At 50.0% G+C, this 22,697-nt stretch overlaps 1 protein-coding gene and 2 non-coding genes across 10 annotated transcripts; 1 reads left to right on the plus strand and 2 right to left on the minus strand.

The window, feature by feature from the left end:
• Positions 1 to 1,269: 1,269 nt before the first annotated feature.
• Positions 1,270 to 22,141, plus strand: LOC129481700 (stereocilin-like). Of its 8 annotated transcripts, none has more exons than XM_063639487.1 (22): positions 1,277 to 4,468; positions 4,771 to 5,550; positions 5,612 to 5,663; positions 6,431 to 7,688; positions 8,645 to 8,707; positions 8,804 to 8,908; positions 9,051 to 9,217; positions 9,863 to 10,049; positions 10,187 to 10,302; positions 10,585 to 10,717; positions 11,069 to 11,251; positions 11,556 to 11,594; positions 11,778 to 11,945; positions 12,094 to 12,159; positions 12,641 to 12,766; positions 13,746 to 13,804; positions 14,882 to 15,005; positions 15,110 to 15,222; positions 17,653 to 17,788; positions 18,206 to 18,402; positions 18,602 to 18,692; positions 18,901 to 19,685. In XM_063639487.1, exons 1-22 carry the CDS (start codon positions 4,414 to 4,416, stop codon positions 18,952 to 18,954), a joined length of 4,272 nt encoding a protein of 1,423 aa, XP_063495557.1. In that variant the 5' UTR covers positions 1,277 to 4,413; the 3' UTR covers positions 18,955 to 19,685. The 8 variants fall into 8 exon arrangements, 5 of the variants coding, with proteins under 5 accessions (XP_063495561.1, XP_063495557.1, XP_063495559.1 ...); XR_010120825.1 differs by lacking the exon at positions 18,602 to 18,692 and having other exon boundaries at positions 1,278 to 4,468; positions 18,901 to 19,057; positions 19,610 to 19,726; XM_063639489.1 differs by lacking the exon at positions 18,602 to 18,692 and having other exon boundaries at positions 1,278 to 4,468; positions 19,610 to 19,760.
• LOC129483793 (small nucleolar RNA U13) lies at positions 9,319 to 9,422 on the minus strand. The gene has a single exon (XR_008658287.1). It is a non-coding gene; the product is annotated as a small nucleolar RNA U13 (small nucleolar RNA).
• On the minus strand, positions 20,050 to 20,156 carry LOC129483621 (U6 spliceosomal RNA). Its single transcript, XR_008658138.1, has one exon. It is a non-coding gene; the product is annotated as a U6 spliceosomal RNA (small nuclear RNA).
• Positions 22,142 to 22,697: the final 556 nt, after the last annotated feature.

Raw genomic sequence — 22,697 nt, forward strand, 5'->3', positions numbered from 1 at the left:
AATTAGTGACTAGGCAAATCCACAAATACAGAACTCATAAATGACAAAGACTGTAAATGCTATGGTAATTTGGAGCCTCGGGCTATTTTGACCTTGTGACACTGCCATCTCAACATGTAGTTTCTAGGTTGCCTCAACAGGGAAGAGATTGTTGGAGGCTCATTTGCTCCTCTTAAATTCTTTGGTCAACCACAGTCCATTGAACAGAACTAATCACCTGAGCCCAGCTAACTGCAAGAGATCTGGGAAATGTGAGAAACACCTAGATATCTAGTAAGCAATAAATATTTCAGTTACCAAAGCCAAACCGAAAAAAGAGAAAAATAATTGTACTTTACAAAGGGAGGCATCTGGCTGGGCATGGTGGCTCATTCCTGTAATCCTAGCACTTGGGAGGCTGAGGCAGGCGAATTGCCTGAGCTCAGGAGTTTAAGACCAGCCTGGGCAACATGGCAAAACCCTGTCTCTACTAAAAATACAAAAAATCAGCTGGGCGTGGTGGCGCACACCTATAATCCCAGCTACTCAGGAGGCTGAAGCATGAGAATTGCTTGAACCTGGGAGGTGGAGGTTGCAGTGAGCTAAGATCACACCACTGCACTGCAGCCTGGGCGACAGAGTGAGACTCAGTTTCAAAAAAAAAAAAAAAAAGGGAGGCATCTGTTCTTTTTGTTTGTTTTTTTGAGATAGAGTTTTGCTCTTGTTGCCCAGGCTGGAGTGCAGTGGTGCGATCTCGGCTCAGTGCAACCTCTGCCTTCCGGTTTCAAGCGATTCTTCTGCCTCAGCCTCCCGAGTAGCTGGGACTACAGGCATGTGCCACCACGCCCAGCTAATTTTTTTTTTTTTTTGAGACGGAGTCTTGCTCTGTTGCCCAGGCTGGAGTGCAGTGGCGCAATCTCAGCTCACTGCAAGCTCCGCCTCCCAGGTTCACGCCATTCTCCTGCCTCAGCCTCTCTGAGTAGCTGGGACTACAGGCGCCTGCCACCACGGCTGGCTAATTTTTTGTATTTTTAGTAGAGATGGGGTTTCACCGTGGTATTGATCTCCTGACCTCGTGATATGCCTGCCTCGGCCTCCCAAAGTGCTGGGATTACAGGCGTGAGCCACCGCGCCCGGACCCAGCTAATTTTTTGTATTTTTTAGTAGAGACAGGGTTTCACCATGTTGGCCAGGATGGTCTCAATCTCTTGACCTCATGATCTGCCCACCTCAGCCTCCCAAAGTGCTGGGATTAGAGGTGTGAGCCACTGCGACCGGCTAGGGAGGTATCTATTCTTGTCAGGCAGAGAGTGTCCTGTGGGAGTTTTGGGGAGTGAGGATGTTTCAGAGTTCTCACCTCTCATGACTTTTCCCAGGTATACCCATTCTAACTGGCAGATCACAGTGTTCCAGTTATCACCAGTCTTATCCATTTCATTTTAGCAGGACATATGATTAATTTCTTGTTCTGGACCTTTGTAGTTTAAATTTGCTGGTTGTTCTCTGTTTCCATTTGGTCATCTGTAGGTTGGAACTTGTCTCACTCTTGTTGAACTTTATCAAATTATAAGCAATAACCAATACACTCAAATATCCTGGTATATTTGCCATAAACCCTAAGCACTTCGCCCTCAGTTTGCACATAGTCTGAATCTTTAGCAGCAAGAGAATTGCTTAATCAACAGCTTACAACAGCAGAACGTGGACTGCTAGGAAAATTTCATCCTGAATTGAGGGAATCCTCATTGTTTCTCTCTCTAGTTGACTCAACTAGTTCCATATTTGTTCTGAAGGTCTTTCACTCAAGATACAACTTCCAGATAATCATTTATGTATTCATTAGAACTCCTTTAGTTTCAAGTAGAAAAAATCATCTTGAGCTATTCTAATAATGGTAATAGTAACATTGAGTGAATGTTTATTCTATACCAGTGTCTGGCCCATAATAAGTGCTTAATCTTTGTTGAATGAATACTAGACATTGCACTAAGTACTTTAAATGCATTATCTAATTTAATCCTCACAAAAACTCTACACTAGGATTTTTTCCTTTTTACAGTAAAAACAGCAACAGCAACAACAACCACAGCAACAACAACAACAACCACAACAACAAAAACCCAAAAAACCAAAAACAGAGATTTAGAAACTGCCCCAGGACACACAGCTAGTAAATGTTGGAACCAGGGTTTGAACCTAGACCATCTCATTTTTTGCTACCCTATGAGGAAAGAAGAATAATTTATTGTAAGAGAGTTGTTACAGAATGAAGGGCAGAAATTCAGAAGGATTACAGGATGGGCTGGAACCACAAAGCTGTTGGGAACTCAGGTCGTATTCTCCCTCGGATTCATCTGTCTGCTTTTTAGACTAGATGTGGTATCCTTGATGGGCAAAGGGAATATTGGTAAAATTACACAACAGATCATTTCACTGATCTCAACTTTTGATTTGCCTTGGAAAATCCCATCATTGCTCCCAGCTATCTTTGTGACCTGGGTTAAGTCATTCCATTTCTTTGGGCTCCAATTCCCCTGTCTATAAAATGAGAAGTTCTTACCAGAGGATTCCTCAAGTCTTTTCTGTGATCCTGGGAGGCCGAGGCAGGAGGATTGCTTGAGTCCAGGAGTTTGAGGGTGCAGTGAGCTAGGATCATACCACAGTATTCCAGCCTGGGCCACAGACCAAGACCCTATCTCTAAATAAATAAATACATAAAAATAAAACTCTGTGATCCTAAGTGAATCTTCTAGGTCAGAAGCACATTAATAATGAAGTTCCATGTGTGGATTCGAGGGAGAGAATGGGGAAGGGTTCTAGGGAAAGAAGGACAGAATAAAAGTTTGGGTATAGCTTCAGTGTTGAATTGCTATTTAGAGTTGGTGTAAAGTGAAGGCCTTTGGGGAGATATAGATGGAGAATGGAAAAGACTTCTAACCTTGGCCTGGGGTGGTGGCTCAAGCCTGTAATCCCAGCACTTTGGGAGACTGAGGTGGATGAATCACTTGAGGTCACGAGTCCAAGACCAGCTTGGGCAACATGGTGAAACCCCATCTCCACAAAAAATACAAAAATTAGCCGTGCGCGGTGGCGCATGCCTGTAGTCCCCAGCTACTTGGGAGGCTGAGGCAGGATAATCGCTTGAACCAAGGAGGCAGAAATTGCATTGAGCCAAGATAGTGCCACTGCACTCCAGCCTGGCTAACAGAGTGAGACTCCATCTCAAAAAAAAAAAAAAAAAAGGCACGGTGGCTCACGCCTGTAACCCCAGCACTTTGGGAGGCTGAGGTGGATAGATCACTTAAGGTCAGGAGTTCAAGAACAGCCTAGCCAACATGGTGAAACCCCATCTCTACTAAAAATACACAAATTAGCTGGGTGTGGTGGCACGTGCCTGTAATCCCAGGTACTTGGGAGGCTGAGGCAGGAAAATTGCTTGAAGCCGGAAGGCAGAGGTTGCAGTGGTCAGATAGCCCCACTGCACTCCAGCCTGGGCAACAGAGAGAGATTCCCTCTCAAACGCCCGCCCCCCGAAAAAAAACAAAAACAACAACAAAAAAGAGTTCTAACCCTGACCAGACCAGATTATTTTGAATGACATCTCTTTCTCTCTCTGTTCCATGAGCAGTTCTGTGTGTAGGGAGATCAGTCCCTGTGCGTAGTGATTTAATCTGGTTTCTGTCTTCTCAGCTCAGAGTTTTTGATAGGGCTTTCACCTACTAGGCCACAGAGAAAGAACCAAATGATAGGGGATTCCAGGGGGGAAGGAAAGACCCAAACATTTGAATGGCCTAATGAGCAAATCACATTTCTCCGGGTCTGTTTCCTTATCCATAAGTGAAAAAGTTTGGTGTATGTGATCTCTGAGGTACTGCTCAGCCCTTGACACTCTGTGGTCCTGGGTAGTAGTCGAAAGCAGCTCTCCTCTTCCTGAATTCTCCATCCTTGGACTGGACCTCTCGTCTGTTTATACCTTGCTGCCCAGTTTGTTTCTCCTGGGCGTCTTTTCTTCCTCAATTTCCTCAAATCCTACTTGCTTCTTAGCTCCTTCATATCCTCTTTGTTTTCTATGTTTCTGCAGAACCCCAGATTACACCCCTGGTCTCCAGTTCTCCATGTCCATGTCTGCCTATTCCTTTCTGCATCACTGGCTCCTAACTCAAGCAATCTCCTCGGATTCCTCTGAGGGGCCCCTGGGATCCCCTATCATTGGTCCCTCTCACAGAAGCATACCCTTCTCCAGAGCCAAAGGATCAGATATTCAGCGGCTCAGGTAACAAACCTGCTGTCAGGTTACATATATTGTTTCCTGAAAGACCACACTACAGTGTCAGTGGAGCCTCAGGCTGCCTGCAGTGCCCTGCCCTCACCTGGCTATCTCACAAAGGTGAGAATAACCAGAACTCACCTCCAGTACCAGTGTTCAACTGGAACATGGCTCTGAGCCTCTGCCCCCTGCTGCTGCTGCTGCTGCTGCTGTCCTTTGCAGGTGAGAAGAACAGTGAGCAGAACTGGGGATGAGGAGGAGGGTGGCTGGAAAAAGACTTTAAGAATGTGGAGGTGAACCTGTTAGATAGAAGGACAAAGGAGAGAGGCAGAGACTTGTGCAAAAGGAAAAAATGGGAGTTAAGAAAAGCAAGCCAAGACTTACTGTGGGCCAATGAAAGGGGTTCAGCTCACCAACCCCTCACCTCATCTTTAGATCCAGGTAGGGAACTGTGCTCAGGGGCAGGGTTGAGTTTGGGCTCTATGTTCCTCTCCTTTAGTGACCTCTGGTTTCTCTCCTTACAGTGACCCCTACTGGGCCTCATTCCCTGGACTCTGGTCTCTCCTTCCTGAAGTCATTGCTCTCCACTCTGGACCAGGCTCCCCAGGGCTCCCTGAGCCGCTCACGGTTCTCTACATTCCTGGCCAACATTTCTTCTTCCTTTGAGCCTGGGAGAATGGGGGAAGGACCAGTAGGAGAGCCCCCACCTCTCCAGCCACCTGCTCTCCGGCTCCATGATTTTCTAGTGACACTGAGAGGCAGCCCCGACTGGGAGCCAATGCTAGGGCTGCTAGGGGATATGCTGGCACTGCTGGGACAGGAGCAGACTCCCCGAGATTTCCTGGTGCACCAGGCAGGCGTGCTGGGTGGACTCGTGGAGGTGCTGCTGGGAGCCTTAGTTCCTGGGGGCCCCCCTACCCCAACTCGGCCCCGGTGCACCCGTGATGGGCCCTCTGACTGTGTCCTGGCTGCTGACTGGTTGCCTTCTCTGCTGCTGCTGTTAGAGGGCACACGCTGGCAAGCTCTGGTGCAGGTGCCGCCCAGTGTGGACCCCACCAATGCCACAGGCCTTGATGGGACGGAGGCAGCTCCTCACTTTTTGCAGGGTCTGTTGGGTTTGCTTACCCCAACAGGGGAGCTAGGCTCTGAGGGGGCTCTTTGGGGCGGTCTGCTACGCACAGTGGGGGCCCCCCTCTATGCTGCCTTTCAGGAGGGGCTGCTCCATGTCACCCACTCCCTGCAGGATGAGGTCTTTTCCATTCTGGGGCAGCCAGAGCCTGATGCCAATGGGCAGTGCCATGGAGGTGAGTGTGGCCAGGGCTGGGACTGGGATGTGGCAGGGCAAGGAAAGTGAAATTGGGGTAGTTTTCTTCCTTACTCTTTCCCTCCTAGGTAACCTTCAACAACTGCTCTTATGGTAAGTAATAAGGGGCCAGTTCTGAGGGATTGGGCCTGGAAAATCTGGAGGTGGAGAGCTGAAGACATCAGCCTCTAGAGAGGAAAACTGATGGGAGGAGTGTGGTTTAGTGCATTTGGGGTGTGACTGTCTGGGTTTGTGTCCTAGCTCCACCTCTTCCTAGCCATATGACTTTGAGCAAGTTACATAGTCTTTCTATACCTCAGTTTCCCCATTTATAAAATGAGAATGATAATGTTAGTTACCACAGAGTTGTTGCACCCGATTAAATGAGTTGATACTGTGTATGCAAACGACTTACAACAGTGCTGGCACATAGTGCTTAATAATGTTAGCTAGTAAAGATGGGATTTGGAAAATAAGGACACAGCTGGATTCCTCTACCCCCTTACTACTTCAGTACAACAATGCCAGACAATAGTTAGACATATTGAGTTGCTGAGCAGATTTCCTAACATGAGGCCCGCTGAGGGTTGTGTTTAAGCTATCTAAAAGCATACGAAGAAAGGAGACAGAAGGGGGCCAGGTGGACAGAAAGAATTCCAACTGGGGCTTCTCCTAGGTGATTTTGGACCTTGGCAGGGCAGCTCTCTCTTTTTTGCCCTGTCGCAGCATTCCAACCAGTAATGCCTAAACTCTCAGGGACCTCACTTACAGAAAAGCCTATGCTTGCCATGCCCCTTGAGGGCTCTGGGTCAGGGTCAGAATCTTCAGCTGGAGGAAATGTGAACTGACCAGATCCTGCCTGCTCCTCCCTCTGCACCCAGGGGCATCCGGCACAACCTTTCCTGGGATGTCCAGGCGCTGGGCTTTCTGTCTGGATCACCACCCCCACCCCCTGCCCTCCTTCATTGCCTGAGCACGGGCGTGCCTCTGCCCAGAGCTTCTCAGCCCTCAGCCCACATCAGCCCACGCCAACGGCGAGCCATCGCTGTGGAGGCCCTCTGTGAGAACCGCTCAGGCCCAGCACCACCCTACAGCATTTCCAACTTCTCCATCCACTTGCTCTGCCAGCACACCAAGCCTGCCACTCCACAGCCCCCTCCCAGCACCACTGCCATCTGCCAGACAGCTGTGTGGTATGCAGTGTCCTGGGCACCAGGTGCCCAAGGCTGGCTACAGGCCTGCCATGACCAATTTCCTGATGAGTTTTTGGATGCGATCTGCAGTAACCTGTCCTTTTCAGCCCTGTCTGGCTCCAACCGCCGCCTGGTGAAGCGGCTCTGTGCTGGCCTGCTCCCACCCCCTACCAGCTGCCCTGAAGGCCTGCCCCCTGTTCCCCTCACCCCAGACATCTTTTGGGGCTGCTTCTTGGAGAATGAGACTCTGTGGGCTGAGCGACTGTGTGGGGAGGCAAGTCTACAGGCTGTGCCCCCCAGCAACCAGGCTTGGGTCCAGCATGTGTGCCAGGGTCCCACCCCAGATGTCACTGCCTCCCCACCGTGCCACATTGGACCCTGTGGGGAACGCTGCCCGGATGGGGGCAGCTTCCTGGTGATGGTCTGTGCCAATGACACCATGTATGAAGTCCTGGTGCCCCTCTGGCCTTGGCTAGCAGGCCAATGCAGGATAAGTCGTGGGGGCAATGACACTTGCTTCCTAGAAGGGCTGCTGGGCCCCCTTCTGCCCTCTCTGCCACCACTGGGACCATCCCCACTCTGTCTGACCCCTGGCCCCTTCCTCCTTGGCATGCTATCCCAGTTGCCACGCTGTCAGTCCTCTGTCCCAGCCCTTGCTCACCCCACACGCCTACACTATCTCCTCCGCCTGCTGACCTTCCTCTTGGGTCCAGGGGCTGTGGGCACTGAGGCTCAGGGGATGCTGGGTCGGGCCCTACTGCTCTCCAGTCTCCCAGACAACTGCTCCTTCTGGGATGCCTTTCGCCCAGAGGGCCGGCGTAGTGTGCTACGGACGATTGGGGAATACCTGGAACGAGAGGAGGAGCAGCCAACTCCATCAGGCTTTGAACCCACTGTCAACCCCAGCTCTGGTATAAGCAAGATGGAGCTGCTGGCCTGCTTTAGTGTGAGTGCTCTGCCAGAGGGAAAGCTCCTAGAACAGTGAGAAGGCCCTCTAGGGGAATTCCTCGAATACTCAGAGGCAGTAGTGTGGGGTAGTAGTTGAAGCACACAGCTCTAGAGTCAGACAGGTTTGGATTCATATCTTGGTTCTGTGACCAGCCTTGAATGAGTTATTTAACTTCTCTGAGCAATATTTTTCTCGTCTCATTTATAAACTAGGGATGATAATGGTATATGAGATAATACATGCTGTGGGCTTAGCACAGTGCATGATACACAAACGTGCAATAAATATTACCTTGTTATTCTTTTGGGCTCTTTGACTCTCCTGCTTTCTGCACCAGAAAGAAAAAGGATCAAGTTAGAGGACTCTTAATTTTTCCCCTAGAGAGTGAGAATTGGAGGCTGGCAGAATACAGGAAGATAACGCAGGAATGAGAAAGATTCAGGGACACTACCAATCAGAAGACTTTGGTTCTAGGTTCAGCTGTGCCTCAAATTAGTGCGATCTTAGGCAAGCAATTTCATTTAGTTTTTCTGGGCTTCAGTTTTTAGTCTGTAGAATGGAGGGGTGAGAATATGTTAAACACCATAATTCATTCACTGAGTGCCTATTATATGCAAGGCACTTTGCTAGGTTCTGTAGGATATATAAAGATTCCTTACTCCATGTTGGGGCCACCTTTTTTAAACCCTGGGCCCAGTAAAATGGAATTAGATAGTCTCATAGTATTTGGTTCAGGTCTACAAGTATTAATTGAGCCAACTATGGACCGGGCATGGGAGAGGGTACAAGAGAAATTAGAGATATGACCCTGGACCTAAAAGAGCTTAATATCTGAAGAATCACACTTGAGGTGAAGGACCAGCATCCCAGCAAGTGGAGTTGGAATGCCTGGGGGAGCTGCAGGAGAGACAGAGAAGACAGCTCTGTTGGCATATTGTCTTTCTTCCCACCAGCCTGTGCTGTGGGATCTGCTCCAGAGGGAAAAGAGTGTTTGGGCCCTGCAGATTCTAGTGCAGGTAACAGGTGGAGGGCACATGGGTGGGCTGGGTGACAGCCATGGCTGGAGGTCCCTGCCCCGTGAGGCCATACCCACCATGACCTCCTATTCGCAGGCGTACCTGCATATGCCCCCAGAAAACCTCCAGCAGCTGGTGCTTTCAGCAGAGAGGGAGGCTGCACAGGGCTTCCTGACACTCATGCTGCAGGGGAAGCTGCAGGTGAGCATAGGGAAAGGCGAGCAAGGGCACCTGGAGCCTAGTGTTCAGAGGGCTTGCCTTAGTGGGAGGAGGAACTCCAGAGAGGAAATGGCAGGGATACTGGGCATCTCCAGAGGCAGAATCCATTCCTGTGCCCCTACAGGTACCACCATCCGAGGAGCAGGCCCTGGGTCGCCTGACAGCCCTGCTGCTCCAGCGGTACCCACGCCTCACCTCCCAGCTCTTCATTGATCTGTCACCACTCATCCCTTTCTTGGCTGTCTCTGACCTGATGCGCTTCCCACCATCCCTGTTAGCCAACGACAGTGTGTAAGGTTCTTGCACTACTCCTCCTACTCCTGTCACAGTCAGGTCAACCCCATCCACCTGGAGCAGCCCCTTCCGGAGCTCTTCTCTGTTTTCTTCTTTCATGCCAGATAGGTAATGTGCCAACATCGTAACAAGGTTTGAGAGAGGCACATCTCACGCCTGAGTGTGAAAACCCAATCATCATGCTAATGAACTACAAAAGGATCAGAGAGCTCCTCTCTATTAAAACCAGGGAGAGGCCAGGCGCAGTGGCTCGCGCCTGTAATCCCAGCGCTTTGGGAGCCCGAGGCAGGCGGATCACTAGGTCAGGAGTTGGAGACCAGCCTGGCCAATATGGTGAAACCCCGTCTCTATTAAACTACAAAAATTAGCCAGGCATGGTGGTGGGCGCCTGTAGTCCCAGTTACTTGGGAGGCTGAGGCAGGAGGATAGCTTGAACCTGGGAGTCAGAGGTTACAGTGAGCCAAGATCGTGCCACTGCACTCCAGCCTGGGTGACAGAGCGAGACTCCGTCTTAAAAAAACAAAAACCAGAACAAAAAAAACCAGGGAGGGTCTCCTTCCTATCTAGACAGCAGGGCTACAGAGGGTCAGGGGAAAACAGTTTGGAGGAAGACAAAGGGTTAAGACCCATGACTCCTCACAGCCTGGCTGCCATCCGGGATTACAGCCCAGGAATGAGGCCTGAACAGAAGGAGGCTCTGGCAAAGCGACTGCTGGCCCCTGAACTGTTTGGGGAAGTGCCTGCCTGGCCCCAGGAGCTGCTGTGGGCAGTGCTGCCCCTGCTCCCCCACCTCCCTCTGGAGAACTTTCTGAAGCTCAGCCCTCACCAGGTATGAGAATCATCTTCTTTACTTGACTGGCCCATCTTCTGCTAGTGGGGACGAGAGTCAATGGCATGTCTCTCAGTGGCCCCTCCCTGCAAGAACCCTACAGTGACCGCAGTGCGAGCTAACCTTCCCCATCTCAGATCCAGGCCCTGGAGGATAGCTGGCCAGCAGCAGGTCTGGGGCCAGAGCATGCCCGCCATGTGCTGCGCAGCCTGGTAAACCAGAGTGTCCAGGATGGTGAGGAGCAGGTACGCAGGTGAGTTGTTGTGGGATCAGTAACCAAGGCAGGAGTGGAAGAAGTAGAGAGAGGAAGGTACAGCTGTCATGGTGGGTCGGTGTTCTAGGAAGGAAGGGGCAAGAGAGTAGGCAGTGGCCCCAGGCAGCGTAGAGTTCCAGGAGAGAGGTCTATAGATGGTGCCCCTGTGTAATGGTGTAGTGGTCAGAGTGCCCAGTGTATGTACCCACACTGTCTGCTGCCAGGCCTGCCTTAGTGTGAGTCTCAGGGACCACACAAAGGTCAGCTTCATGCCCTCCTCAGGCTTGGGCCCCTCGCCTGTTTCCTGAGCCCTGAGGAGCTGCAGAGCCTAGTGCCCCTGAGTGATCCGATGGGGCCGGTAGAACGGGGGCTGCTGGAATGTGCAGCCAACGGGACCCTCAGCCCAGAAGGACGGGTGAGCCCCTCAGCACAAACGTACAAGACTCTAGGCTTCCCCTGGGTCTGTGTGGATGGCTTTCCCATTGTGTCAACTTGAGCACAGTGGTGCCAGCCCCCCATCCCACTTTTGCAACCTCCATTCCTTACTCCATGGCCATTCTTATCTGTTACCACCTCTTCCTGGCCCTTCTCTATCTGGTCTGGGGCACCCCAAACATACCCTTTGCCATTTTGAACCTAATCTACTCCAGTCCAATCCCTAGTTCCAAACCCTAGCCCAGGCCCTGGGAAATTCAGATGTGGGATTAGAGAGGAACTTCAAGGTTCATCTCTTTTCTCTCCAGTCCTAAACCTTCTTTGGTCACAGGTGGCATATGAACTTCTGGGTGTGTTGCGCTCATCTGGAGGAGCGGTGCTGAGCCCCCGGGAGCTGCGGGTCTGGGCCCCTCTCTTCCCTCAGCTGGGCCTCCGCTTCCTGCAGGAGCTGTCAGAGCCCCAGCTTAGAGCCATGCTTCCTGTCCTGCAGGGAACTAGTGTTACACCTGCTCAGGTCTGCCTGTCTCACTCCCTGGCATGTACCCTCCATCCCCGCTTGAGCGCCAGTCAAGAGAATCCCATTCAGGGATAAAACCAGCCCCTCCTTTCCCTGGGTGAACAGTAGAGGTAAACTCTGTCTGCAGGAGGACGCCTTCATTCCCTTTCCTCAGATCAAGAAGGGACCTGAGTCACTGAGGATGGTTACTGGGGATGATTAAGAGGGAGCGGGAAGTTTTGGAGTGTTTGCCTTAGGAACCCACTTAGGACCTGGCTGCTGGGTCCTGAGAGCTGTTGTTTTCGGTCCCATCCCAACTCAGGCTGTCCTGCTGCTTGGACGGCTCCTTCCTAGGCACGATGTGAGTAGCAGCAACTTCTCAGCCTCTCGCCAGAGGTCTCTATCCCCTTTTAACCTGGCTCCTGCATCTGCCCCTCCTCTCTCTCCGCTCCCCTCATACTTACTGCCTTGCTGCATTGTGATTGCTGTCTTCCCCACCACCCTTCCCTTCTTCTTCAGGCCTCTTGTCTCTCTTGCTCTTTAGCTATCCCTGGAGGAACTCTGCTCCTTGCACCTTCTGCTACCAGGCCTCAGCCCCCAGACACTCCAGGCCATCCCTAGGCGAGTCCTGGTCGGGGCTTGTTCCTGCCTGGCGCCTGAACTGTCACGCCTCTCAGCCTGCCAGACCGCAGCACTGCTGCAGACCTTTCGGGTATGAGAGTGACAAGGAGGATGAGATAATCAGGAATACCGGCTCTTTCTGGTTGGGAGGAAGGCATCTTCCCTGGAGGCCAGGGAAGGCCTTTCATACCTCCCCACTTACACACACACATACACACACACAACCAATTCTCATGCAGGTTAAAGATGGTGTGAAAAATATGGGTACAACAGGTGCTGGTCCAGCTGTGTGTATCCCTGGTCAGGTAAGTGTGAGATCTCCGAACTGAGCTCCTCTCCCCATTCTGGGGCAGTTTCATATGGCTGCTGCTGCCTCCCACACTACCCTGCAGTGGCCCTGAGAGTTCTGGTTAGCTCTGTGCCCATTAGCAGCCCTCTCCAGTGCCAGATGCAGGACAGCATGATCCACTCACATTGTCCTAGACTAATGTCAAAGGTGGAAGGGCCTGAGAAATCTTCCAGGCCACCCACCCTGCTTTCAGATGAAAAGACCAAGGCTGAGAGAAGCTAAGGGACGTTGTTCTCCTGGTGCCTAACTAGCAGCAACACTTGACCACAGCAGCCTGCGGTGTGAGGCTTTTAGGCGTTTATTGCTACAGTGGCAAATGCCATTCCACTTCTGTCCTAGCTATGGTCCCTTTTCACCCCCATGGTTCCTTTTCTCTGAGTGCTAAGTCTAGACTCTCTCACCTGTCACTACACTGCTATACCCATCGCCGCCAGCAGCCTATTCCCACCACCTGGCCAGACTGCCTGCTTCCCCTGCTCCCACTAAAGCTGCTACAACTGGATTCCTCGGCTCTTCTGGCAAATCAAAGACGCTACTGGGAGCTGCCCTGGTCTGAGCAGCAGGTAATTCTCCCCACTTAATTTCAGAACTTCCTGCCTCAATGCAGTCTACCTTCTTTACCTATCCCTCAGCCCTATTTGTCCAGCTTATCCCTAGTATCCTTTATTTGATTGATTGAGACAGAGTCTCACTCTGTTGCCCAGGCTGCAGTGCAGTGGCATGATCAGAGTTTGTTGTAACCTCAAACTCCTGAACTCAGGCAATCTTTCTGCCTCAGCCTCCTGAATAGCTAGGACCACGGGTGGTTCCCACCATGCTTGGCTAATTTTTAAATTTTGTTTTTGTTTTTTGAGATAAAGTCTTGCTCTGTCGCCCAGGCTGGAGTACAGTGGCGCAATCTTGGCTCACTGCAACCTCCGTCTCCCGGGTTCAAGCGATTCTCCTGCCTCAGCCTCCCGAGTAGCTGGGACTACAGGTGCCCCCCACCATGCCCGGCTAATTTTTTTTTTTTTTTTTTTTAGTAGAGATGGGGTTTCACCATATTGGCCAGGCTGGTCTCGAACTCCTGACCTTGTGATCTGCCTGCCTCTGCCTCCCGAAGTGCTGGGATTACAGGTGTGAGCCACCACGCCTGGCCAATTTTTAAAATTTTTATAGAGACAGACAATACAAAAACGTGGACAGTATGTGGAGACACTATGTTGAGTACTAAGCTGTCCAGATTGGTCTTGAACTCCTGGCCTCAAGCAATCCTCCTGCCTTGGCCTCCCAAAGTGCTGGGATTACAGGCCTGAGCCACTGCACCCAGCCCCCTAGTATCCCTTATAATGTGACTTGCTTTTCTATTTTTTTCTCCTTCCCTTTTCTTTCATTTCTTTCTCACTCTCTGAGAGAAGAGTGGGCATCTGGGAGAGTGGGAGGCTGGTGGGTCCCACAGAGTGAAGAGGCAGGACTGGGTCCAAGGCAGTCCTGCCTCTCCACTCTAGGGGGTATCCTTGGACAGTGTCTCTTCTGGGAAGTGGCTCATCTTTCTTCTTGTAGGCACAGTTTCTCTGGAAGAAGATGCAAGTACCCACCAACCTGACCCTCAGGAATCTACAGTGAGTAACTTGTGTTGAGCAGTGGGCTGAATTCGACCAACATTCTTTTGAGTGCTTACTATGTGCCAGGCATCATGTGATAGGGAATGGGGGATATAGGGATGAATGATGCATAGTCCCTGCCTCATGGACATTCTCCTAGCTCCTCCCTTTGCCCTCCTGTCCTTCCACAGTGCCATGCCTATCCTGACTAGAGCCAAAGGACTCAGAAAACCTGGATTCAGGTTCCAGTCCTGTCACCTACTTGTGCTCTTGGGCAAGTCATTTAACCTCCCTGTGTCAGTTTTCCCTTCTTTAAGTGAGAATTACAATGGCAGCAGCCTCATAGGTAGTTATTGTGAAGATTAAATGAGGTAAGTCATGTAAGATATTTAACACAGTGCCTGGTCCATTGTAAAGTCCCAGCAGTCATTTGCTACTATTAGTTTACTTCAGGGTGACTTCAGAGGCACTGGCCAAGCAAGAATAAATAGGAATAAGAAGGTATCACTTTACTTACACCCACAGTAAAAGAACAATGGGCTTCAGAATCTTTTGTTTTTCTTTTTTTTTCTGAGACAGAGTCTTGCTCTGTTGCCCAGGCTGGAGTGCAGTGGTGTGACTTCGGCTCACTGCAACCTCTGCCTCCCAGGTTCAAGCGATTCTCCTGTCTCAGCCTCTGGAGTAGCTGGGATTACAGGCATGTGCCACCATACCCAGCTAATTTTTGTCTTTTTAGTAGAGATGGGGTTTCACCATTTTGGCCAGGCTGGTCTCAAACTCCTGACCTCAGGTGATCCACCTGCCTCAGCCTCCCAAGGGCTTCAGAATCTAAGACATGGCTCTAGTTTCAGTTTACCACATTTCTAGTAGAATGATGTTGGGAATGTCACCTGACCTCCATAAATCCTTATTTTCTTCTCTGATAAACAGCAGTGATGTTATGGGGAGCTGATGAGAATATCTACATAAAAACATTTCTCAAACCATAAATTGCTGTGAATGAACATCTGTACTTGTGCTGAGAGTACTGATATCAAGGAGCAAACAGGCTGTTGTATGTGTTGAATGAGCATCTCCCCACTCACACACCCACAGGGCTCTGGGCACCCTGGCAGGAGGCATGTCCTGTGAGTTTCTGCAGCAGATCAACTCCATGGTAGACTTCCTTGAAGTGGTGCACATGATCTATCAACTGCCCACTAGAGTTCGAGGGAGCCTGGTGAGAGGGGGTGCCTGGACATTAGTGGGAGCAGGGAGGCTGGGACCCTAGGTATAGAACCCAGCTCCTATGTTCTGCTCTGGCCTCACCCTGCTTCCCTACAGAGGGCCTGTATCTGGGCAGAGCTAAAGCGGAGGATGACAATGCCAGAACCAGAATGGACAACTCTAGGGCCAGAACTGAATGGGCTGGATAGCAAGCTACTCCTGGACTTACCGTAAGTACTGCAGCTAGAGATATTGGCCCCTCAGAAAGCTCAATCTGGGGTGAAGATCTGCCCTTAGGGAATGCCCTAGAGGAGGCGGTTTTTCTTTCTGGTAGTTCCCTGACATCATTTATAGCCCAAAGCAGAGGATTTTATTCAAAGTTGCTCTATGTATTGACTGGTTCCCAGAATATGCTCCAGCATGGGGCAGCTGAGGGTGGCAACACTGTATTGAAGCCTGCCAAGTAATCTTACAATAACCTAGTCCACATTAATGGAGATTGAGATAGAGTGTCTGAAGTGAGGGAGGCAATGCTCCAATTCTGCCCCAGAGGATTGTAGTTTGCTCAGGGCACTGTGTTCTTAGTGCGTTCAGAGGAGTAGATCGAGAGAAAAATATATGAAAAATGTGATAAGTGCCTTCAAATACCTGAGGGGCTATGAAGTAGAAATTAGCTTGTCATATTTATGAGTGGCCCCATTGGGCAAGACTAAGAGTAGTTAACAGAGATCAGATTTTTAGATAGTATAAGAAAAACTAAGGTAGTGAGTTCCTGGTCCTTGGAGCTCTTCGAGTCTAGGCCAGATGGCCCCATGGCAGGAATGTTGTAGAGGACGTTCATATACAGGTTGTGGGAAGAAAAGGCTGTAGGAACCCAACGCTCCTCCCTACCCATAGAGAAATTTATTAGTATCTTACTCATATGCTGCTTTTCTCGTTTTACCCCTACCACCACCCCATTGCCATCTGCACTGTAAGTCAGAATAGGAAAATGCTGGTGTTACAGTCTTCCCGAGGAATATGGAGATGAAGGGGAGTAAAAGCAGTTGACTTCATTCTTACTTTTTTTTTTTTTTTGAGACAGAGTTTCGCTGTGTCACCAAGGCTGGAGTGCAGTGACATGATCTCGGCTCACTGCAACCTCCATCTTCCAGGTTCAAGCAATTCTCCTGCCTCAGTCTCCCGAGTAGCTGGGACTGTAGGTGTGCACCACCACGCCAGGCTAATTTTTGTATTCGTTGTGGGGACGAGCTTTCACCATGTTGGCCAGGCTGGTCGTGAACTCCTGGCTTCAAGTGATCTGCCCACCTCGGCTTCCCAACATTCTTACATTCTTATAGGCCTTTCCACAGATTTTAGCTCTTGTATGACTTAGCCCAGTTCCAGAACTGGTAATGCTAGGTAGGGTACAGGTTATCACCTCTGATTTCTGGGCAAAAGGGATTTATTTATTTATTTCCTTATTTATATTTTTGAGACGGAGTCTCGCTCTGTCACCCAGGCTGCAGTGCAATGGTGCCATCTCGGCTCACTGCAACCTGCACCTCCGGGGTTCAAGCAATTCTCCTGCCTCAGCCTCCTGAGTAGCTGGGATTACAGGCGCGTGCCACCACACCCGGCTAATTTTTGCATTTTTAGTAGAGACGGGGTTTCGCCATGTTGCTCATGGTGAAATTTCTGACCTCGTGATCTGCTTGCCTCGGCCTCCCAAAGTGCTGGGATTACAGGCATGAGCCACCACGTCTGGCCTGTTTTTACTTTTTTTAATGCCATTCAGATCTGTTTAAATATGTGGGTTCTGTGAGATGATTTAGAATCCCAAGGTTACAGATGAGGTGAAAGATCCTAGACCATGCATCAAAAAACTCGAGTTCCTCATTTGTGAAAGAAGGATAAGAGAAACACCTATTTTGTCTGGGTGCAGTGGCTCACGCCTATAATCCCAGCATTTTGGGAGGCCAAGGTGGGTGGATCACTGAGGTCAGGGGTTCAAGACCAGACTGGCCAACATGGCAAAACACCATCTCTACTAAAAATACAAAAGTTAGCTGGGCGTGGTGGCGCGTGCCTGTAATTCCAGTTATTTGGGAGGCTGAGGCACGAGAATTGCTTGAACCTGGGAGGTGCAGGTTGCAGTGAGCTGAGATCGCAGCACCACTGTGCTCTGGCCTGAGTGATGGAGTGAGGCCAGGTCTTGTTGTAGGATCAAATGAGATAACACCTGAAAGAACTTTGTAAATTGTATAGCACGTACAAACAAGAAGGGACCTCTTCACAAGTAGAGGAAGGGTGGTCGTGTGGAAAAAAACGGGAATTGGGAGTGAGAGACCTCAACATTTGATCTTTGTGAACCTCAGTTTTTTAATCTATAAAATGGGGAAATGTTAATGGTACTTAATATTTGGAGCTTTTGAGTCCATTAGATCAGGTAGGATTTTTTTTTTTTTTTGGAATACTAGAAATATGTTGCTCCCTTTTTCTCTCCCATTCAAGCTTGATGGTGGGAATTGGCCCTGCAGCTGTTTACTATCAGTTCCTGTCCAACTTCACTAAGTTTGGTCTGGGGTCACATCGTAGCTGGGGACTGTAGGGTTCTGTGGTCCCTTCTTGACTTGGCCCAGCTCCACCTGAATACTGTTGTTGTCAAATTGCTATAATAGGATCCAGTTGATGGACAGACTATCCAATGAATCCATTATGTTGGTGGTGGAGCTGGTACAAAGAGCTCCAGAGCAGCTGCTGGCACTGACCCCACTCCACCAGGCAGCCCTGGCAGAGAGGGCACTACAAAACCTGGTAAGAGTCCACCCTACCAGACTCAGATTTGCTGCCCTGGGCAATTCTTGCTCCTCAGACAATGCTCTCTGACTGTCCCCCAACCCTATACTTCTTGCTTTCTTGCTGCCAAACAGGTTCCTATCTACAAGGCCTGGCCCCTGTTTTGCCTCTGGCTTCTGTTCCTTGACAATATGCTTCATGTTACTTGTCCATACCTCTTGGAGTCCGAGAAATCTCTTGGAGTCCACCTCTCAGTCTTTCTGCCTGCTCCTGTGTGGGCTCATTGCTTCAGAAAGTGAACAAAGGTAGTGAGCATCATAGGATGCTGAGTTGAGAGCAGGAGGGAGGGAAGGTCAAGGGGCTTGGTGTCTTGATCAAGGTGTCTGGTATTCTGAGTCAGAAGTGCATTGTCCAAGTTCTGATGCTCTTCTTCAGGCTCCAAAGAAGACTCCAGTCTCAGGAGAAGTGCTGGAGACCTTAGGCCCTCTGGTTGGATTCCTGGGGATAGAGAGCACACGACAGATCCCCCTACAGATCCTTCTGTCCCATCTCAGTCAGCTGCAAGGCTTCTGCCTAGGAGAGACATTTGCCACAGAGCTGGGATGGCTGCTATTGCAGGAGTCTGTTCTTGGGTAGGGACCTTCAAGAACTTCAGATTCTAACTCATTCTGTACCCAATCCCTCAACCACCATCATCAGTGGGCAGCCTGTTCCATATTCTTAAGGTCCCCTGGAGCCCTGTGTCTGAAATCCTAGCATGTCCTCTTTTCCCCTTCCTTTTCCTCACAGTTCCCTTAGCTCCCCAGCCCCCGATTTAATTCCTGTCCCCAGGAAACCAGAGTTGTGGAGCCAGGATGGAGTAGAGCAAGCTGGATGCCTAGTATTCACTCTGTCTACTGAGGCAATTTCCTTGATCCCCAGGGTGAGATGAAGGAAGAAGGGAAGGGAGTAAATGCATAGAGGGGACTGGTGAGCTGGTTATGGGGACCCATGGCCAAGGAGGGCAAACGATATGAAGCCTAGATCTAGGGGGAGACTGTGAAACAGAGACAGGACTTTGGACTTATAGCTATAGCAGCAGGCCCTGATCTGTCCAGATCTCCCCACTCTCCTTCTACCTTCTCATGCAGGAGGCCTTCGGTCCAGAGACCCTGGAGCGGCTTCTAGAACAGCAGCAGAGCTGAGAGCAGAGCAGAGTTGGACAGCTGTGTAGGGGGCCACAGCTTGCTGCCAAGAAAGCAGCTCTGGTAGCAGGGGTGGTGCGACCAGCTGCTGAGGATCTTCCAGGTGAAACTACCCAAATACTTACATGTCCAGCAGGATGTACAGGGAGTATCAAACGGTCTGGTTTCTACATGTGCTCTTCTCTGGGACTGGGTTTTCTAATTTATAAAGCAGAGAGTTTAGAGGGATGATCTTTAAGTCTCTTCTAGTTCTAGAATTCTATAGCTCTGGGAGTGTGTAAACTATTAAGTTTTCTTTTAGCCCAGAACTTCCATTTTCCTGCTCTCTTGCCTCTTTAAACAGCTGACTCAGCTCTAGCTCAGCTAAGCGTGGAGCTCTCTGCTGGGGAGATCCCTAGAAGGAGACATTGTGAGGCTTGAGAACTGGGTTCAAATTCAGCTCTGCCATGAAATGCCTGACCAACTCCTCAGTCTTCCATCTATAAAACAAGGGACTTGGCATCTCCAATCACTTCTCGTTCTATTAACTTCTAAGCCCTATACATCTTACCCTGTAACACTCCCTCGATCCCTACTTCCCACAGTGCTCCATCCTGCAAAGGTTGGAAGAGTCATTCCATCTACAGATACCTCCTGGCCCTGCCTTCCCCTTCAGAACCTGTGCCAAATTGTGAAGATGCACGAGAGACATTCCCAGCAGCCTGGTCTGCAACCCAGATTGCAGAGATGGAGCTCTCAGACTTTATGGACTGCCTGACACTATTTGCAGGAGACCCAGGACTTGGGCCTGAGGAACTGCGGGCAGCCATGGGCAAAGCAAAACAGGTTAGGGATGGAGAGGCAACTGGGGTTGGCCATGAGGAAGCTGTTTGGGTGTGATGTAGGACACGAAGAGAATGGAGAGTTGGATGAGAGGTGGTGGAAGCAGGAAATAAAAGAGTTAGAAGATTTGGGTCACAAGTAGGAGGTGAGGAGATAAATATTGAGGAAAGAGCTAGTATAATGAATAGAGGGACTAAAGCAGTGGTTACCAAATTTTAATGTATATCACAATTATCAAGGGAACAGATTTTTTTCTTTTTTCTTCTTTTTTAAAAAATAATGGCATACTTCATGAATTTGTGTGTTATCCTTGCTCAGGCGCCATGCTAATCTCTGTATCATTCCAGTTTTTTTTGTGTATGTGCTGCTGAACCAAGCACGGGAACCATGCCAATGCCGGATTACCATGCTAGACTGACTTAATAAAAACCTTTATGGGGGCCTGACACAGTGGCTCGTGCCTGTAATCACAGCACTTTGGGAGGCTGAGGCAGGTGGATTGCTTGAGCCCATTAGTTTGAGACCATACTGGGCAACATGGTGAAACCCTGTCTCTACTAAAAATAGAAAAAAAATTAGCTGGGTGTGGCGGCACATGCCTGTAATCCCAGCTACTTGGGAGGCTGGGGTAGGAGAATCCCCTGAGCCCAGGAGGTGGAGGGTGCAATGAGCCAAGATCGTAGCACTGCATTCCAGCCTGGGTGTCAGAGCAAGACCCTGTCTCATAAATTAAAAAATAAGCCTCTGGGGGAAAGAGTCCAGACATCTGCATCTGCTTTTTTTTTTTTTTTTGAGACAGAGTCTCACTCTGTCACCCGGCATCCAGGCTGGAGTGCAGTGGTGTGATCTTGGCTCACTGCAACCTCTACATCCTGGGCTCAAATGATCCTCCTGCCTCAGCCTCTCAAGTAGCTGGGACTACAGGTGCACACCACCACACCTGGCTAATTTTTGTATTTTTGGTAGAGATGAGGTTTTGCTGTGTTGCCCAGAATGGTCTTGAACTCCTGGGCTCAAGCATTCCTCCCACATCAGCCTCCCAAAGTGCTGGGATTGCAGCTGTGAGCCACTGTGCTGGGCCCCAGGCATCTGTGTTTTAATAAGCATCTCTGTGTCTGATGCACATAAAAGTGTGGAACTCATGGACTAGTTTGCCCTTCTTTTCCACTGACTGTAATGTCTTTCAACACACCTTAGTCAGAGGAACTGTAAGGCAACGGTCTCATTTTACAGTGGAGGAAACTAAAGAAAAGGCAAGTGACTTCCCTAGAGTTATACAGCTAAGGTCAGAGGCAAGACTTAAAACCGAACATTCTGACTCCCAGTCTACTGCTTTTCCACTCACATTGTTCCTGTCTTTCTCCTAGTTGTGGGGTCCCCCCCGGGGATTTCGTCCTGAGCAGATCCTGCAGCTCGGTAGGCTCTTAATAGGTCTAGGAGATCGGGAACTACAGGAGCTGATCCTAGTGGACTGGGGAGTGCTGAGCACCCTGGGGCAGATAGATGGCTGGAGCTCCACTCAGGTAACACTTTTCCTCCTCCCTACTGCCTCCCAAACACCCATCCCACAGACGCAGTCCTATAGATCATCTAAAGCCCAAGGAATTTTTTCCTGTGACCCTACCTGGTCATTCTTTCTATCTTTTGTTAATAACCCCTACTAGTGACCTTCAGGACTCTGATTTACTCACTCTGAGGGCCTGGACACATAATACTGTCTCCTACCTCTTTTCCTGGAGGCTTCCTCTTTTTCTATCCTTTTCTGAGTCCTCAGCCTTCCCCATGACTCCTTAGGTCTTAATAGTAACAGAATATAACCCAGTAACACCTATCACTTCCCTGTCCGTTAATTCTCCATAACTTTTCTCCTTCCCCTCTGCTCCCAACCCCCACCCCAGCTCCGCATTGTGGTCTCCAGTTTCCTACGGCAGAGTGGTCGGCATGTGAGCCACCTGGACTTCATTCATCTGACAGCGCTGGGTTATACTCTCTGTGGACTGCGGCCAGAGGAGCTCCAGCACATCAGCAGTTGGGAGTTTAGGTCACTTGTGAAGGGGCTGAGGGTGGTGGTGCTGAGGTAAAGGTGGACTTACTGGGGAAAGAAGGATCATGAAGGTCTGGTCCCATGGAGGAAGGGAACTCATTTGAAGCCATCTCTTCCTTTGTCTCATGACCACAGGCCCTTTCGCTGAAGCCGAATTCTTCTTCCTTCCTTCCCACTGTTCTACAGCCAAGCAGCTCTCTTCCTGGGCACCCTGCATCTCCAGTGCTCTGAGGAACAACTGGAGGTTCTGGCCCACCTCCTTGTACTGCCTGGTGGGTTTGGCCCAATCAGTAACTGGGGGCCTGAGATCTTCACTGAAATTGGCACCATAGCAGGTGGGGAGCTGGGCCACTGCTGGTGCAAGTTGGTTTGGTTTCTATACCATGGGTGGACTGGATGGAAGACTGCCCTGCAATTCTTAAGGTGGGGGCCTGAGAGGGTGTTTAAATAAGGGGCTAGAGACATACTGGGGAAGGTCTATAGTAGGGCACTTTGGGAGTAGTTAGAGGTCTATAGGTTTGAAGAGAGGGAAGGTCAGTCTAAGACAATGTTTGGATGCCACTTGCTTCAACAGCTGGGATCCCAGACCTGGCTCTTTCAGCACTGCTGCGGCAACAGATCCAGGGCGTTACTCCTCTTGCCATTTCTGTCATCCCTCCTCCTAAATTTGCTGTAAGTATTAATGGACTGGGGTGACCACAGGAGAGCCAGGGCCCAATGGGGACTACATGCATGCACTGATTCCTACCCCTGCCCCCAGGTGGTGTTTAGTCCCACCCAACTATCTAGTCTCACCAGTGCTCAGGCTGTGGCTGTCACTCCTGAGCAAATGGCCTTTCTGAGTCCTGAGCAGCGACAAGCAGTTGCATGGGCCCAA

This window comes from Symphalangus syndactylus, chromosome 5, assembly GCF_028878055.3.
Source record: "Symphalangus syndactylus isolate Jambi chromosome 5, NHGRI_mSymSyn1-v2.1_pri, whole genome shotgun sequence".
In the NCBI taxonomy this organism is placed as follows: domain Eukaryota; kingdom Metazoa; phylum Chordata; class Mammalia; order Primates; family Hylobatidae; genus Symphalangus; species Symphalangus syndactylus.

What these genes read in the sequence shown, in the direction of transcription:
- LOC129481700 (XM_063639487.1), top strand. Translation starts at nt 4,414, where the DNA reads ATGGCTCTGAGCCTCTGCCCCCTGCTGCTGCTGCTGCTGCTGCTGTCC. An exon ending in CCCTCAGCCCAGAAGGACGG is followed by an intron (nt 10,718 to 11,068) that starts GTGAGCCCCTCA and finishes CTTTGGTCACAG; the next exon opens with GTGGCATATGAACTTCTGGG. An exon ending in TTGCAGGAGTCTGTTCTTGG is followed by an intron (nt 18,403 to 18,601) that starts GTAGGGACCTTC and finishes TCCTGTCCCCAG; the next exon opens with GAAACCAGAGTTGTGGAGCC.